Source organism: Podarcis vaucheri (assembly GCF_965113315.1).
Source record: "Podarcis vaucheri genome assembly, chromosome: 14".
NCBI lineage: Eukaryota > Metazoa > Chordata > Lepidosauria > Squamata > Lacertidae > Podarcis > Podarcis vaucheri.
In genome coordinates this window covers 17,923,153-17,940,568 of record NC_138752.1, presented here as the reverse complement: position 1 = coordinate 17,940,568, position 17,416 = coordinate 17,923,153, and the positions used below count along the sequence as shown (strand labels likewise).

Below are 17,416 nucleotides of genomic sequence, written 5' to 3'. Positions count from 1 at the left end.
ACATTTTCTAAAACAAATGGAATCCAATGGCAGAAATGGCTAAAAGCAACAAGCAGTGGTAATAAACCAAGGAGGAGGAACTCGTGGCTCTGCTAATGTTACTGGGATTCAACTGCCATCATCCCTGAGCATTGGCCATGCTGGCTGAATCCAATGAGAATTGGAGTCCAATAACCTCTGGAGGGCCACAGGTTCCTCACCCCTGCCATAAAAGGACAGTAAGAATACCCCTAAAGGCCATAAGGGGAGAACTGAGGCGGGCATCCCTCAGAAGCAGTTCCATTGCTTTGGAGCCACCACAAAGAAGTCACTGTCCCTTGTTGCTACTTGAGGCTGTTGACCAGATTTGATAAAAGGCAACGTTTTGAAATAAAGGCTGTGTTGGCTCAACTCTCGTTGCAGGAGTCAGTGGGTGTTTCCCTGCCAATTTAAACAGAGCCAAACATACTTAAGCTGTCAATTAACATGTTTAGAAAATACCACCCCTACGATATAATTGATTTTTTTAATAAAAAAAAAGTTGTTTATTTAAAATCACCAAGAATAAATGTATAGTTTCTGAATATTTTGGCTTTCAATACAAAGAATTCAAATGTAGCATACAGATTCTCCAGCAGAAACATACAAGCATATGGAAGCAATTCCAAGCCTAGTTTTGGGTTTCTAGAGCACCAGTGATATATAATCAGAATTCATGTCATTGTACGACAAATTGAATCTGATTGATCCAGCATGTGTTTTGCCAAGCAATTTGGCATGTTACCAGTCACACCTTCCAGATGCTTTTCTTGCCATATTTAACAGCGAGTACTATGTATTGACTTCGGACGGTTACTGGAATTCAAATTTTCCAATTGAAATGTGGACGGCTAATTTTAATGGGTTATATAAGTTAGCAGAGTGGCTTGAAAAATGCAAATGAAGTTCAGAGAGAAAAGAAACTGGATAAAGTAAATTGGATAGAGTAAATAATAGGAGGGTGAATAAGCAGAGAGGTTTTATATTTCTTAGGGATTCATGCCTAGTTCACAGCAGGAAGATATTCAACAGCACATACAGGAGGAAACTCCCTCAGAACTACACAGCCAATCAGTGTGCAAGCTACCCCAGCAAGAATCATGGCATTCTGACTGGTTGCTGGCAACCAAGAGGGCCTGGTGACTTAAACAGTTAGCAGAAATAACCCTAAGGTTGCTTATTAAATAATCCCTGCTGTTGTATTCCCAACAATGTATAAAGGGTGAAAACTATTCCGGGTTTATTCTCCCAAAATATTTTTGCCTTGCGAAAGAGAGACACTGCTTATTCAGGATCTTATTATTGCAAGGATTGGGTTTTTGAATAGTTACTTCACATTTTATTTTGAATCCTAGGTAATGTGCAATAGTCTTAGTCACCTTCGTTTCCCCATTCATGTTGTTGACTGGCTTGCTATTTTACAGGCTATTTCTTGCCGTTGTTCACCATTCAAATTGCTAACAGTTCTGCTATTCCTTACCAGTGCCAAGCTCTTGTACAACACCATTTGCTCATTCAGATTGGTGGCCAGCTTACTTTTTTCATCCCATGTTGGGTCCACACTATTGTACACCTTTTCCCACTCAGCTCACATCACTACCCTTCTCCCTACCCTCTTCATTCTGCAGATCTGCAAAAAACAAACTCTGAAATGTTTTGTTCTATTAGGGACATTTATCCATAGATACAATTTTTGCTTCCAAAAAAATGAAAGTGGGGTGATAATAATAAAGTCAGGGAAGCAACTGATCTCCCAATATTTTTGTTTTAATTTCTGTGATTTGTTATGCAGGGAGCCTTTTAAGATATAACTCTGAGATTATCTCATCAAAGGCCCTGGCAATCAATACATTGTTACAAGATTAACAGTGGGTATAATAAGCCACTGAAAATTAGATGTTTTTGAATTGCTGGCCTTATCAGGAGCCGTTTAAGGCAAGATTGTGTGGTGAGGGATTTTGGAGTGCTTGGCCAGTGTCTGTTTCAGGGTTTTTACTTCCTGTCAAAGATAAAGTCGTTCGTCAGGGGTGGGAAAAATTAAGTCTGAATGAGGCACTTGGAGGCCAAAAACAACAAGGAGAATTTTGTATCAAAAGTTGGAGAGGATGGCTATCTAATAATACCCGTTAGGAAACAGTTCAGCTGGCCATTTACACACTGTTCTGTTTCATTTTACGATCCCATTGTTAGGTGTGGCAGTAGAAAGTTGTTGTTCAAAGGATATGGCTCATCTGATTGAAGCTAGAGATTTATTTTAAATAAAGCATGAGCTCTTTGGGGGGTTTTTTTCTCCCAGGCCTGAATTTCTGGGAACTGTAAAAGGGGAAGAAAAAAAGAAGAAACTCCTTTCCAATTCTGCCTGTTCTATTGGAACTGAAGATTCCACATCACCCATAGATCCCCAACCAGTATACAGCAAGTTCCTCAACCAATTAATCCCAAAAGGCAGTGTTGTGTGGTAGATAGAGCTCTATACTTGGAACTGGGAAACCAGGGTTCAAAATTCCTATTCAGCCACGATTCTCACTCTCATAGAATTGTTTAAAGGGGGGGGAAAGCAGATAATCTCTTTGAACTCCAGGGAGAGGAAAAACAGGATACGAATGCAAAAATATATAATAATGACTTTCTGTGAGGATGTGAGTTCTCTTCAGGTAAACAAGATGGAATGAGTCTTATTTGGAAACCCCAATGCAAATGGCTAAAGGAAAGGACTCCACAGTGGGAAGTTGGTGGCCATCTTGAAACTGAGGCTTATGCCAAAACAGGTCATGCCTTGAAGATTCATAGGCTCTGTCTGTTATTTCCATGAAAAACACGTACAGTAGTAGGTGTTAAGGTTGAACTGTGGACTGTATATCGAAAAGGGCCTACCAACCACCCATCCATGCCAGTGCCCATAAAGGGGCCATTTGTGTTTATGTGTACTTAAGGGATCTGTCTACCAAAGTGTTCTCTGTCGTTTTTGCTGCATGAGGCAAGCTACCCTTCAGTTGTAAAAGATCTACAAAACTATGTAAAAAGGAGGAGAAGCACCTTCCATTGTATATAGGGCTCTCCTACAATCACATATATTGCTCCTTGGGAGCCCATCTGATACCACCCCTGCCACCTTCTCTCCATGAGAGCCAGTGTGGTGTAGTGGTTAAGAGCAGTAGACTCATAATCTGGTGAACTGGGTTCGCTTCCCCGCTCCTCTACATGCAGCTGCTGGGTGACATGCAGAGAGGACACTTCTCTGAAGTCTCTCAGCCTCACTCACCTCACAGAGTGTTTGTTGTGGGGGAGGAAGGGAGAGGAGATTGCTCGCCGCTTTGAGACTCCTTAAGGTAGTGATAAAGCGGGATATCAAATCCAAACTCTTCTTCTTCTTTTACAATGGCCTCTGCAGGTTGTTAAACTGAAAGGACAGGTGCTCTCTGTGATGTATCGCTTTCGTACCAAGAACCGGGAATGGATGCTAATCCGGACCAGCAGCTTCACATTTCAGAACCCTTATTCGGACGAGATTGAGTACATCATCTGCACCAACACTAACGTAAAGTACGTGTTTCACCCTTAAATTTACAGTTTTCCCCATCGCCTTCCCTTCTCTGAAACACTTTTATGCCCTGATCCTTGTGGTTTTCTAAAGATAAAAGTTATGCTGTCTGCGCTAGGCCTTGCTTAAAGCCATTCCGTGTATTATGACCCAAGCTTCTCACTGAATGCACTTAAGAACATAGGGAGCTCCCTCATATCAAGTCAGACCACTGGTCCAACTAACTTAGTATTGTCTGAACTGACAGGCAGTGGTCCTCTGGGGTTGCAGGTGATGACCTCTTTAGGTCCTACCTGGAGATGCTGAAGATTTATCATGAGTCTTCCTACACTCAGTGGAGATGCTCTACCACTAAGCTATGTCTCTCCCTTGACAGCTCAGCTAATCCAGTTTAACTGATATGTTGTACCTGTATGATACATGTGTTTCCATTCATGCTTACATTTTAATGCGTACGCTCAGGCGGGGCGGGGATGTTACACATGCACCTAGAAAAAATGTAATGTGTGAAATGATCCTCTTTTTACTGGGTGTCAGAGTTCAGCAGGGCCAGAGGCAAGCCGTATGGTCCAAATGAGCACCATTGGTGCTGATCCCTGCTGTGAGGTTTGTTCTTTAATGATACACTGGGAAGGAAGATTGCTTTGCACAATCAAATGGCCACCTGCTATGGATGCTTTAGCTGAGATTGCTGCATTGCAGGGGGCTGGACTAGATGACCCTTGGGCAGGAAATAGTACCTATGTAGAAAAAACACCCCCAAAAAGATATTGAGTACATTACAAAAAGGGGGGGATTGTTCCTGTAGTTAACTAGAACTTAATATGGTATTTATAAAAATGAATCACAAATATCGTTAAATTTGTCCATAACAAGACTACGTTTGTAAACAACTTGTTCACATGTAGCGAGTTTGTACATATCTTTAATCCAATCATTAAAGGGAGCTGCATTTTTATTTTTCCAGTTCATCAATACCAAAAAAGTAAAAATACTTTTTACTCTAGTAAGGGCGCAGAGAGTCCATTCACGTTTCCCCTTTGTTCGATTCCATGTGTTGGATATATAATTCAAAAGAGCATTCTTGGCAAGGTGGTAGTGTGCATCATGGTGGTTTGCCAAAGCAGCTAGGAAGGCTTTTGAAACAGTTTATATATATATATATATATATAGCTTAAAAAAAATAAAATAAGCTTTAAAATACTTGTAGCTGCTGCAGCAACGCTGACATCCTCCTTGCCATCTTGCCCAGAATGCCTCGCTCTGGAGAAAGGACCACCTTGGCCTTTTCCCAGAGCAAGGTGAGACAGGTCTGAGGGAAAGAAGATGGAGAAGCCTCATGCCAGGCCTGAACAGCTGCTCTCAGGTTAGATCCACACTGTGCATTTAAGGCGCATTTAAAACACATGACTTCCCCCCTCCCCAAGAATCCTGGGAGCTGTAGTTTGCAGTGGGTGCTAGGCATTGTAGCACTGTGAGGGTAAACAATAGTTCCCAGGATTCTTTGGGGGAAGTCATGTGCTTCCAATATACAGTGGTACCTCGGGTTAAGTACTTAATTCATTCTGGAGGTCCGTTCTTAACCTGAAACTGTTCTTAACCTGAAGCACCACTTTAGCTAATGTGGCCTCCCGCTACTGCTGCGCCACCGGAGCACGATTTCTCTTCTCATCCTGAAGCAAAGTTCTTAACCCGAGGTACTATTTCTGGGTTAGCGGAGTCTGTAACCTGAAGCGTATGTAACCCGAGGTACCATTGTATACTGTGGGTGTGACCTCTTTGTCACCTGAGACCAGACTGAGGATCTCAAGGAGGAAAGTTTTCCCAGTGATATTGCCTTCACTGTGGAACTCTTGTCTGTATGGAAGCCTTCCAAGCTAGTGGTTCTTTTTAAAAGGCTGATGGGGAAATGTTTCTGTTTTGCTTTGGAGGTGGGTGGCTAAACTGCTTGTGGTGTCACTGTGTTTTTTTTATTCCTCCAAGATCTCTGTGCTGGTCCCCCCCCCCCCGATTTTTTTAATGCCTGCTGCTTTTTTATTGTGTGTTGTTTCCCGCCCCCCTTCTCCTTTAATGCGGTTTTAAACATGATGTTGTTTTGATTGCTAAGTCATATTGAGGGGCCTGACTTGGGTCCAAGCGCTGGTTAGGAACTTGACAATAAATCAATGTCTCTTCCACATCAGCGAACTGGAGGAGCAGAAGGGGCCAGCTCTGACAAACAAGTTTCTGTTTCCGCACCGTCCAGAAGGCTTCAAGAAATCTGGCCTTTAAATTAGCCGGTGTTGACTGTTCTGCCAGCCTTTCCCTTTCAAGGCTGCATACATAGGCACGGCAGTGCATTCTGAGAGAGATGATGCCGCGGGGGCCTTCCTTGGATCCTGTTGTAGCTATCCTCAGTTGGCTTCGCAAAACAAGCCCGACTTGTTGCCCAAATATGGTGGTTGGCTACTACCAAGGTCTCCGGTTAACGCATTGTTATTATTCTTTCCTAGTGAAATGGTAATGTCAAAGAGGATGTGGCAGCCCTTTTCCTTTTTCTGCCTCTAGAATTATAAATATTAGAAGGAGCTAGGATTTTCCACATGTTGATAATTCTGGCAGATTATTCCTCTTTTGAGAGCTCCGTCCGTGAACTTGGAAAGCCTGCTCTGGTTGGCATTTGCTCGCATCTCTGTCGAAATGAGCCAAGCAGTTTTCTGACAGTGACGGATGATTCAGGGCCTTGGACTGCAATTGGCGGAATTATTCTTATCCTAAGGTTGGCGGGTGGTCACTGGTTGAATTGCTGTGACCTAACAGATGCTGCATTGGGACGCGGGTGGCGCTGTGGGTTAAACCACAGAGACTAGGACTTGCCGATCAGAAGGTCGGTGGTTCGAATCCCCGCGACGGGGTGAGCTCCCATTGCTCGGTCCCTGCTCCTGCCAACCTAGCAGTTCGAAAGCACGTCAAAGTGCAAGTAGATAAATAGGTACCGCTCCGGCGGGAAGGTAAACGGCGTTTCCGTGCGCTGCTCTGGTTTGCCAGAAGCGGCTTAGTCATGCTGGCCACATGACTCGGAAGCTGTACGCCGGCTCCCTTGGCCAGTAAAGCCAGATGAGCGCCGCAACCCCAGAGTCGGTCACGACTGGACCTAATGGTCAGGGGTCCCTTTACCTTTACCTTTAACAGATGCTGCACAAGCATCCTTGGGCAGCTGCCGAGTCCCCAGCGTTCTGGTAGGAGCCCTTATAAAATTATGCTGCATCTGGAGTATAGTGTGAAATTAGTGTAGTGGCTTCCTGGTTCCAGTTGGGAGAGAAAGCCCTAAATGGCCTCAGCCCAGTATACCTGAAGGAGTGTCTCCACCCCCGTCATTCAGCCCAGACACTGAGGTCCAGCACCGAGGGCCTTCTGGCAGTTCCCTCACTGTAAGAAGTGAAGTTACAGGGAACCAGGCAGAGGGCCTTTTCAGTAGTGGCACCCATCCTATGGAATGCCCTCCCATTAGATGTCAAGGAAATAAACAACTATCTTACTTTGAAAAGACATCTGAAGGCAGCCCTGTATAGGGAAGTTTTTAATGTTTAATGCTGTGTTGTGTTTTTAACATTTGGTTGGGAGCCGCCCAGAGTGGCTGGGGAAGCCCAGCCAGATGTGCAGGGTATAAATAATAAATATAATTAATTTTAGAAATGCCCCTGCTAGGTAAACCCAGGACCACTTCAAACCTGGTGTTAGCCCTGGCTCTGCCACTGGGCCTAGCTAAATACTAACCAGAATTTCAACATTTCTCAGAAGCTATGTGATGCCACCTTAAGTGCAGTTATTTTAGTTCGATAAACAGCATTTCTAGGAACTGTTTACATATGAAGTGCAATTACCCATTTTACTCCCTTAGAATGATATTTGTTATTAAAAGAGGCAGATAAATAAAAATGTGCTTCAATAATAAATGTAAGTAGTGAATGCTATTTTCTGATATGAACACTCAAAATGGAAAACAAAAGAAAGAATGAGTGAACAGTAACATTTTCTTAGCAAATATCAATAGGCTGGGATTTGCTTTTAATAGAGGCAGATAGATATAAATGTACTTCAATAATAAATCTTTTTAGTGAGTGCTGTTTTCTGTTAAGAACACTCAGACCCAAAAAATAAAAGAAGGAAATACTGAATGATTTTTTTTAAAAAAACCTAACCAAAAATCAAGAGACAATCTGTATAGAAACCAGGGTGAAAAAGCTATCCATAACCATCAGATAAAAAAGTAAAGCAAATGCATAGATTTATTTTTACTTTTTTTACAGAGAGCTGTAGAGGGAGCTGAAGATTGCATTAGTTGGTTGTGTTTATTTGATACTGCCTTCCGGCTGGAAGCCATCAGCTTTCCAGATCTGGTTTCCGAGCGGAAAGACAACTAAACATTAGGTTCAAATGTTCACTTATTTCCCTGCAAAAGAAAATAATAATAATAAAGATTATTTTGGGCACAACCATCCAAAATGAACTTCCTGGAGAAGCGAAGAGTTTAATGTTTAGCCCTTTGTGCTTTGTTTTGCTCCAAAGGAGAGTCCCATGTAAAAAATTTGCCTTCCCACAACATTCCCATCTGTGTTAACTTCCGTTGACTTTCGGCGGAAGAAAACGTGGCAAGTGCACTGGTTCCATCCAAAATATGAGACCTGATGATGTTGAATGGGCTTTATGCCCCTTTCCTACGAACACTAAAGTGGAATGAGAGATGTGTTCTCGTAATATGATAAGAACCCATAAGAAGAACTGTGCAGAGTCTATTCAGTCTAGTATCCTTTTTTCCACCATGACTAATCCAGATGCTTCTGGGAAGCCCACAAAATTGATATCCCCTCCACTACTGTGGCTCCTCGGCAGCTTGCGTTTGGTGGCATACCGCCATTGATCCTGGTGGTTCAATATAGCCACCATCGCTAATAGCCATTGATAGTCTTATCCTCCATGAAATTGTCAGATCCTTGATTAAAGGCAAGCCATCTAAATTGGTGGCTGTTGCCACATCTTGTAGTACTAGATTCCATAACATGTTCCATGTTAAGTCTATCCTGGATATGATCAGGGCTGGATTTAGGTTTGATGAGGCCCCAAGCTACGTTATATGTCCAGCTGTCCTTTGTCAACAACGAATTGTCGCTGTTTTTTGTGTTGAATATATGCTATATGGTAATCAGTGGCGTAGCGTGGGTTGTCAGCACCCGGGGCAAGGCAAGTAATTTGCGCCCCCTAACCCGTGGATTTTAGCACTCGAGTGCGAGCGCCCCCCCCCGATGTTGCGCCCGGTGCGGCCGGCCCCCCCTGCACCCCCCACGCTATGCCACTGATGGTAATTTAGGGATCTAATAGGTATTTAGAGCCATTTGCCACTGTTGTTGTATGTAGGTTTTATTTTATTTGTTTTTTACCTCATATTTTGGAAATGTACATCCATTTTTTTTCTTTAAATTTTTTGGGGGCCCCCAAGAGATATGATGCACCTTTTAGCTTCATTGGCTAAACCAGGGCTTTAGTATTATAAGAGTTGAATATGAAGGGAGCCAATTTCGTAAATTTGCTGTCCTGATAGATAACATGTAAGGTGTTCTGTGAGCAGTACAAATATTATTGAAGATGGTCTTTTTTAAAAGAGAGAGAGAGAGAGCAGTGTATGCCATCATCTTTAGAGTTGATTTTATGAGTGTAGAAATCTATGCAGATCTAATTGATTAAAGAATCAGTTGTTCGATTCAAACTTATGTGATTAATGGACTAAGATTTCTTTAATTGGGTAACATACCCAAGGCGGACCCATGCCAACTAGAAATATTCATGCGGAGAGAAAAATGTATGGTATATGAACCACCAGCCTTGTTGGTTTCAAATAAAGTGACTTTTGGCATTTCCTAAAAAGCACCTGACACTGGACACAGATTATGTCTGCATCCGAGAGATTTATACAGGCATTTTTGACATATTTCTCTTCCTCATTCTGATTCATTTCACCTCCCCTGTATTGAATGTGTCAGTTTCCTTTGATGTAGAGGGCCTTGCTACTTCACATTTTAATTTACTTCCAAAGTTTTCCTAATTGGATTAAGGCTATCACCTGCAGGGTGCCCCCCTCATTCATTCAGATGGCTTTATTTCCTTCAGTCTTAGTAGGTTGCAATTGAGAACTTCAAAAAATTCTAAAATTGCCTGCCGGAAAGAAGCAGGAGCTCAGGTTTTCTGCAGCTCCCGTCCCAAATGCCCTTTTCTTTAAATTGGAAAATGATTTATTGCTGGAATACCTTATAGGGGAAGAAGGTTACAAACACCTTCATGTCTCTAATTATGGTTCTGCATACGCAGACATCTCCTGCTTTGTTCCTTCCTGGTCCCATCAGTCACCCATCTTTCCTCTCCTGTGCTGGGGCAAAATTTAAAACCATGCTTGCTTTATCATTGGGGAAGGTGAACAGGTTGGACCAAGAGGGTATAGGGCAAGGGGGTGCATGTTGGATATTAAGCTGGCGAGTCACAGCCAGCCAGACAATCTTTCTGTCTGTTAAATATAGTCCTGCAGCCTCGAATGAACCACCAGCAACAGTTTCTCTTTCCTGCTTCCAGGCAACTTCAGCAACAACAAGCAGAGCTTGAGGTGCACCAGAGAGATGGACTATCATCATATGACTTATCTCAGGTGAGACATACCTGGTGAGGTGGACTCCCTGTTTGTTTGTTTGTTTGTTTGTTTGTTTGTTTGTTTGTTTGTGTATAAAAATAGGCAGGAATTGGAAATCTAAACAACACCACAAGCACATACTGGCCTGATCTACCCATTTTGTTGTTTAGTCATGTCCAACTCTTCGTGACTCTATGGACCAGAGCACGCCAGGCACTCCTGTCTTCCACTGCCTCCTGCAGTTTGGTCAGACTCATGTTTGTAGCTTCGAGAACACTGTCCAACCATCTCGTCCTCTGTCGTCCCCTTCTCCTTGTGCCCTCCATCTTTCCCAACATCAGGGTCTTTTCCAGGGAGTCTTCTCTTCTCATGAGGTGGCCAAAGTATTGGAGCCTCAGCTTCACGATCTGTCCTTCCAGTGAGCACTCAGGACTGCTTTCCTTAAGAATGGATAGGTTTGATCTTCTTGCAGTCCATGGGACTCTCAAGAGTCTCCTCCAGCACCATAATTCAAAAGCATCAATTCTTCAGCGATCAGCCTTCTTTATGGTCCAGCTCTCACTTCCATACAAACCATGTGGGGTCTACCCATAATACTAAGCTAACAGTTTAATGGGAACAAGCAAGTATGTTGTTGCACAGGGAGAAGATCACAGTCATGAGAGCTAAACCATGCTTTATCTAACCATCACAGGTGAGCACAGGCTTGTGGTTTGTCTCACTCCAAACAAACCATGAGCTGTAACCAAGGTTTGTTCTTGGCTCTACCACTCATGGTTTGTTTGGGAGAAACAAATCATTTACCCCAAGTTCTGATGCAGCACTAAGCCAAACCATGGCTTAGTTTGCAGTCACATAGCAGCAGCATCAACCACAGCTTTCTCCCTGTCCACCGGAATACTTGCTGCTACACGATAAGCCATTGTTTGGGAATGAATGCCTGACACAGAGGACCCCTGGTTCATGTCCTGAAGAGCATTCAAATGGGCCAGAGTTGCTCTGTGGCAGTACAGAAAATCATAAGACAATTGAATCTTGAAGCTTACTGCTGTTGGAAAAGGTGGAAGCTTAGCCATAAAGGGGTGTGTGACTTCCTTCTCTCTGCCTGTTGCAAATAGGTACCCGTTCCAAGTATACAGTCTAACGTTCATGAGGGTGGGAAGCCAGTGGAGAAGCCTGATGCCATCTTCTCCCAAGAGAGGGATCCAAGGTTTGCCGAGATGTTCGCTGGCATAACTACTAGTAAGAAAACTCTGCTCTTAAGATTGTTATTGGTATTGCTGCTATTTGTGATCCTCTATTCTGACAAAATACTTGTATCTTCAATAGATACAGAACCAAACATTCCTTTCCAATGTGCATACCTTGGTGGGACGGGGGGGGGGCGCTAGTAAAAATATAAAGGTAAAGGAGCCCTGGACAGTCCAGTCAAAGGTGACTATGGGGTTGCAGCACTCATCTCGCGTTCAGGCCAAAGGAATCGGCGTTTGTCCACAGACCGCTTTCTGGGTCATGTGGCCAGCAGGACTAAACGGCTTCTGGTGCACCGGAACACCTTGATGGAAGCCAGAGCACACGGAAATGCCATTTACCTTCCCGCCACAGCGGTACCTATTTATCTACTTGCACTGGTGTGCTTTTGAACTGCTAGGTTGGCAGGAGCTGGGACAGAGCAATGGGAACTCAACCCATCGTGGGGATTTGAACCGCTTACCTTCCATCAACAAGCCCAAGAGGCTCAGAGGTTTAGACCAGTGTTCCCCAACCTTGGGCCTCCAGCTGTTTTTGGACTACAATTCCCATCATCCTTGACCACTGGTCTTGCTAGCGAGGGATGATGGGAGTTGTAGTCCAAAAACAGCTGGAGGCCCAAGGGTGGGGAACACTGGTTTAGACCATAGCACCAACCACATCCCTATAGTGGCTAGTAGCTGAGGATGGCTAGCAGGCCCCAAACAATTACGCTTCCTTATAGGAAGGGGGAAAATCTGAGTCTGATGGCACCATGATCAAGTAGCACAGCTCTCCAGGGCCTCAGACAAGGTTCTCTCCAAGCCCTACCTAGGGATTAAACCAGGGACCTTTTGCATGCAAGGCAGATTCTCTGCAACTGAGCCACAGGCTCCTGCCTAGGCAGTAACAAAGCATTGTATCCAACAATGTTCTGCTGGCAGTAAGCTGGTTGAACTTAATGGACCTATGTTAGCCGTATGCATTAATTTCAATGGTTCTGCTCTGAGTAAAACACTGTTAGATGCAGTCATTTTAGCCAAGTTCTTACAACCACATTCTGTGCTGCTTTCAGCAAAAGTCACTCAGTAAGTAACTCTGGTCTCATAGATAAGTTTTACAATGCAGCAGATTAATAAAGAAAGTTATGTTTAGTAAAAGGGAAAACCAAGGGGTTTGCTTCTCTAACGGTGCCTGTCAGCCTGGTCGAGAACTGTACAGCAAGTAGCTATTCCATCCGTAAACAAGCCTAGTCTCTTCCTGGGCAGGAGGAGTGCTGTGTTTTTTCAGTAACAGTTTAAAGAAGTGATGTTTTCTCCTTTTTATTGTTCCTAACCTTCCCTGCTGAGGATGAAGTTTTTACATTTGTTTTGAATTAATCATCGTGCAAGTAGCTCTCAGCTAAGTCCGAAACATCCCACTGTTTGCAACTAAAGAGAAATGAGGAGATAGCCGCCAGGGGGTCCTTTCTAGGTACACAACGACCTTTTGCCAGCAGGGAAAAACATTAGGTCTCCCTGTACTTATTGTTCTGCTTACCTCACCCTGCCTTGACTTTTCAAAGTCGATCTGGGACACTGTAGGAACGGTCCATTAGCAACCAACAAGATTCCAACCTACAGCATCAGCCTGTGTCATCCCAAGCAATAATTGTCTCATGCTGCGTGGAGGCTCCCAAATAGCAGAAGAAGTGTGGGAATGGTAGCAATGGGCCTGGACAGCTATAGCCAGTCATTATAGACAAGTTGTGAGCCGGATGGACCAATGGTCTGACCCAGGCTTCCTCAACCTCGGCCCTCCAGATGTTTTTGGCCTACAACTCCCATGATCCCTAGCTAGCAGGACCAGTGGTCAGGGATGATGGGAATTGTAGTCTCAAAACATCTGGAGGGCTGAGGTTGAGGAAGCCTGGTCTGACCCAGTACACTTCCTGTACTCCTAACAACCCCTTGCTCTCAGGTGATCTCTCTTCCCAACACCACCTTCCTCCTCTCCTTACACACTTACTGTAGCTTAATTAATTAATTGATTCCTGGTTTGAGGCAAAATGGCATATTCTGGAGAAGGGCCATAGCTCAGTGGAGGAGTAGATGCTTTGCATGCAGAAAGTTCAGTCCTTGGCGATTTTACCCAGTGGATCAGATAGCGGGGGATGTTATCGATCTCTGCCTGAAACCATGGAGAGTCAAAGTACAGTGGTACCTCTGGTTACGTACTTAATTCGTTCCGGAGGTCCGTTCTTAACCTGAAACTGTTCTTAACCTGAAGCACCACTTTAGCTAATGGGGCCTCCCGCTGCTGCCACGCGATTTCTATTCTCATCCTGAAGCAAAGTTCTTCACCCGAGGTACTATTTCTGGGTTAGCGGAGTCTGTAACCTGAAGCGTATGTAACCTGAAGCGTATGTAACCCAAGGTACCACTGTAGCCAGTGCTGGGCTAGATTGAATGGCGGAAAACAACAATACAGTTGAACCTCAGAAGTCGAACGGAATCCGTTCCGGAAGTCCATTCGACTTCCAAAAAGTTTGGAAACCAAAGCTCCTGCAGCCAATCGGAAGCCCCGTCAGACGTTTGGCTTCCAAAATTAGTTCACATACCGGAACACTCACTTCCGGGTTTGCGGCATTCGGGAGCCAAAACGTTCGAGAACTAAGCTGTTTGAAAACCAGGGTATGACTGTATAAGGCAGCTTCCTGTTTTTAGAGAAGGTGCACAGCTCACTGGCCTAGTGCATGCTTTGTATACAAAAGGTTCCATCTCTGGTATCTTGAGCTGGGCAGAAAAATATTCCTCTCTGAAACCCTGAAGAGCCACTGAGCTAGATGGATCAATGGTCTGGCTCAGTGGAAAGCAACTTCCTGTGTTCTCATTCTTTACATTTTCCCGCAAACAGGATTGCAAAACTGGGATTTGATCCTACTTTGTAGGGCAAGTGCAAACTATAGTTTGCTGTTTGTATGAGTTTTGCATACCAGGAAGGAACTAATTAAAGCAAATACGCAAGGGGTGGAGGTTGACTACAAGACTTAGATGAACGGCACAAGAGATGTTTTCATTTGTGTGTGTGTCCTTAATAAGTTCCACCTATGGCTTTCTCTAGATTAGGCACCATTTATAATTCTGTGTCCTTTTTTCCTTAAATGATAAAAAGTCGCATTTTTCACTTAGGTGTGATCAAAAATATACAGTCAAACCTGCACGTTACTTCTAGGATTTAGCATTGTGTTGATTTTGGACTGGTTTTGTGCAAATAGTCCAAGCTCATGCAGAGGGGCCAATCTTGGTGGGGACGTTTGCTCTGCAGCCGTCAAGCACGTATCTTAGCAGGAAGAAAGAGCCATATGTTTATAAGCAGCATGTCTTACGAGACAGATTATATATATAAAACTGTCGAGGACATGGGCTGAGGTCAGAAGTTCTGCACTTGCTGAGAGTCCAAATTCGAAAATAAGGAACTCTCCTCCTACCCCCTGCCTCTGTGGAAACACACAGCCGAATACCAGAAATCAGATTTTCTGGGGAAGCCTCACTAGATGGCTTTCCGTCGGCACATCTTGGCCTAGCAAGTGGGACCTACAAGCAGATGTTGCAGTGCAGAGTGTTTCTGTTCTGGATTCCAGCCACTCCATTTCCCCCCCCCCCAAAAAAAACCCCTGTTTCCGCCTCCCCATGCCCAGTCAACCTTCCGTTGCCACTAGAATAGAGGAAGGTGCTTTCTAACAAATCAAGCCATTGGCCCATCAAGCCCAATATTGTCTGCTCTGACCTGCAGTGGCTCTCCAGGGTTTCAGGCAAAGCCCTACCTGGAGCTTAAACATACAGAGCAGATGCTGTACCACTGAGCTATCATTGCCTTTCCATATGACGAGCAATTGGATGGCCATAGAACATATTACATTGAGTCAGATCACTTGGGCCATCTGGCTCAGAGTTCCTTACACTGGCTGGCAGCATTCCTAGTCCTACCTGGACCTGGCACCTTCCCTGCATCCAAGACAGGTGCTCTGCCACTGACCAACTTACTTCCTACTGGGATGTCTGAGTTTTTCCCATTAAGGTGTTCCCCACCTAATTTTTGTTCTTCTTCTTCTGCAAACTACTTGGGGTTTCCCTGAACTTGCTGGTGCCTCCCTCTTGGGTGTAAAGGTAAAGGGACCCCTGACCATTAGGTCTAGTCGTGGCTGACTCTGGGGTTGCGGTGCTCATCTCGCTTTATTGGCCGAGGGAGCCGGTGTACAGCTTCCGGGTCATGTGGCCAGCATGACTAAGCCGCTTCTAGCGAACCAGAGCAGTGCACGGAAACGCTGTTTACCTTCCCGCCGGAGCAGTACCTATTTATCTACTTGCACTTCATGCTTTCGAACTGCTAGGTTGGCAGGAGCAGCGACCGAGCAACAGGAGCTCATCCCGTCGCAGGGATTCGAACTGCCGACCTTCTGATTGGCAAGTCCTAGGCTCTGTGGTTTAACCCACAGCACCACCCATATCCCTCCCTCTTAGGTGTAGGTAGTGTCATTTTGAGACCCTAAGCGGCAGCTCTCACAACCACTGAACATTAGTGCGAGAGATAGAGTGAATGGTGCTGCTTATAATAATAATAATAATTTATTATTTATACCCCGCCCATCTGGCTGGGCCTCCCCAGCCACTCTGGGCGGCTTCCAAAAAAATATTAAAATACTGTAATACATCAAACATTAAAAGCTTCCCTAAATAGGGCTGCCTTCAGATGCTTCAGAAAGAGAATGTAAAATTGAGGGTCTGCAGTGTGTTCATTCCATCCACTTTTGTCCCCTAAAGCCATTTCGACGAACCTGCTATCATCACCCGAAACCCTTCTCTGTGTGTCTCTTCCAAGGGACAGTGGCAACAGGAGAGCAGGCCTTTTCGGTGGTGACCCCCACCTGCTTGTGGAATGCTTTCCCTAGGCAGGCACGCCTGGCAATATCTTTATTTATTTTTACGTGCTTGGCAAAGGCTTTACTGTTTACCCAGGCTTTTAGCTCTTAGTTTAAGGGGTGGTATTGTGGCTTTTGTGTGTGTGTGAGGTGGAATCTGTAATCCCTGAGGTGTTTTATCTGTCTGGCTTTGTTTTTAGATTTTTATTGGATGTTCTGAACTGGTTCTTATGTAAGTTGTGTTGGGTCACTCTGTGAGAAAAACAACCAACAAATATTATTCTCATTATGTGAACTTGAGAACCTTATATGCTACAGAAGAGATTTTACCCAACTTAAATTTCATTTCATGCACCTTGGAGCAGTTTCTGGATCAAACACAAAACATTCCTTTGTTTTTTATACAGTCATTTGCTGGGGATTTCCTTTCTGCAGTAATGACGATATATATTACTACGCGTTCATGTCCAGTTTTAGGGAATCTAAAACAGAAGTTGTTTGTTTTTATACAATCATTTGCGGGGGATTTCCTTTCTGCAGTAATGACGACAAATGTTACTACGTGTTCATGTCCAATTTTAGGGAATCTAAAACAGAAGTTGTTTAGCAGTTTCTGGAGCTTTGGCATGTATGTGAGTCTAATGGACAAAAGTTGACATTGAGAAACAAAGAGGTCATGTTAAAAAATCATTGTATGTACTTATTAAGCTTTCCCCCTTATCTTTCCTCCAAGAGGTTCAAGGTGATGCAATGAATTCTCTCTTCCCATTTTATCTACACAACAACCCTGTGAGGTAGCTTATCCTGAGAGAGAATGACTGACCCACACAGCTGCATGCTGTGTGGGGATTTGAGACTGGTCTCCCTAGGCTCTAACCTACTGCTCTTTAACCTTGGCTCCCCAGATGTCGTTGGACCACAACTCCCATCATTCCTACCATTAACTAAACTAGCTGGTTATGATGGGAGTTGCAGTCCAACAACATCTGGGGACCCAGGGGTGAAGAACTGCAGCCCTGACACCTTGACCTCCACGGTGCTCTAATGTCACCAGTTTTGCTTTGACAGCTGC

General features: G+C 44.2%; 1 protein-coding gene across 4 annotated transcripts in view; it reads left to right on the top strand.

The window, feature by feature from the left end:
- ARNT2 (aryl hydrocarbon receptor nuclear translocator 2) overlaps positions 1 to 17,416 on the top strand; it is a 145,801-nt gene that overhangs the window by 107,807 nt on the left and 20,578 nt on the right. For all 4 annotated transcript variants that reach the window (XM_082198476.1, XM_082198475.1, XM_082198477.1 and 1 more), the window contains exons 12-14: positions 3,410 to 3,561; positions 10,160 to 10,232; positions 11,333 to 11,456. In XM_082198476.1, the coding sequence (XP_082054602.1) occupies positions 3,410 to 3,561; positions 10,160 to 10,232; positions 11,333 to 11,456 (349 nt within the window). The remainder of the gene's footprint in view (positions 1 to 3,409; positions 3,562 to 10,159; positions 10,233 to 11,332; positions 11,457 to 17,416) is intronic.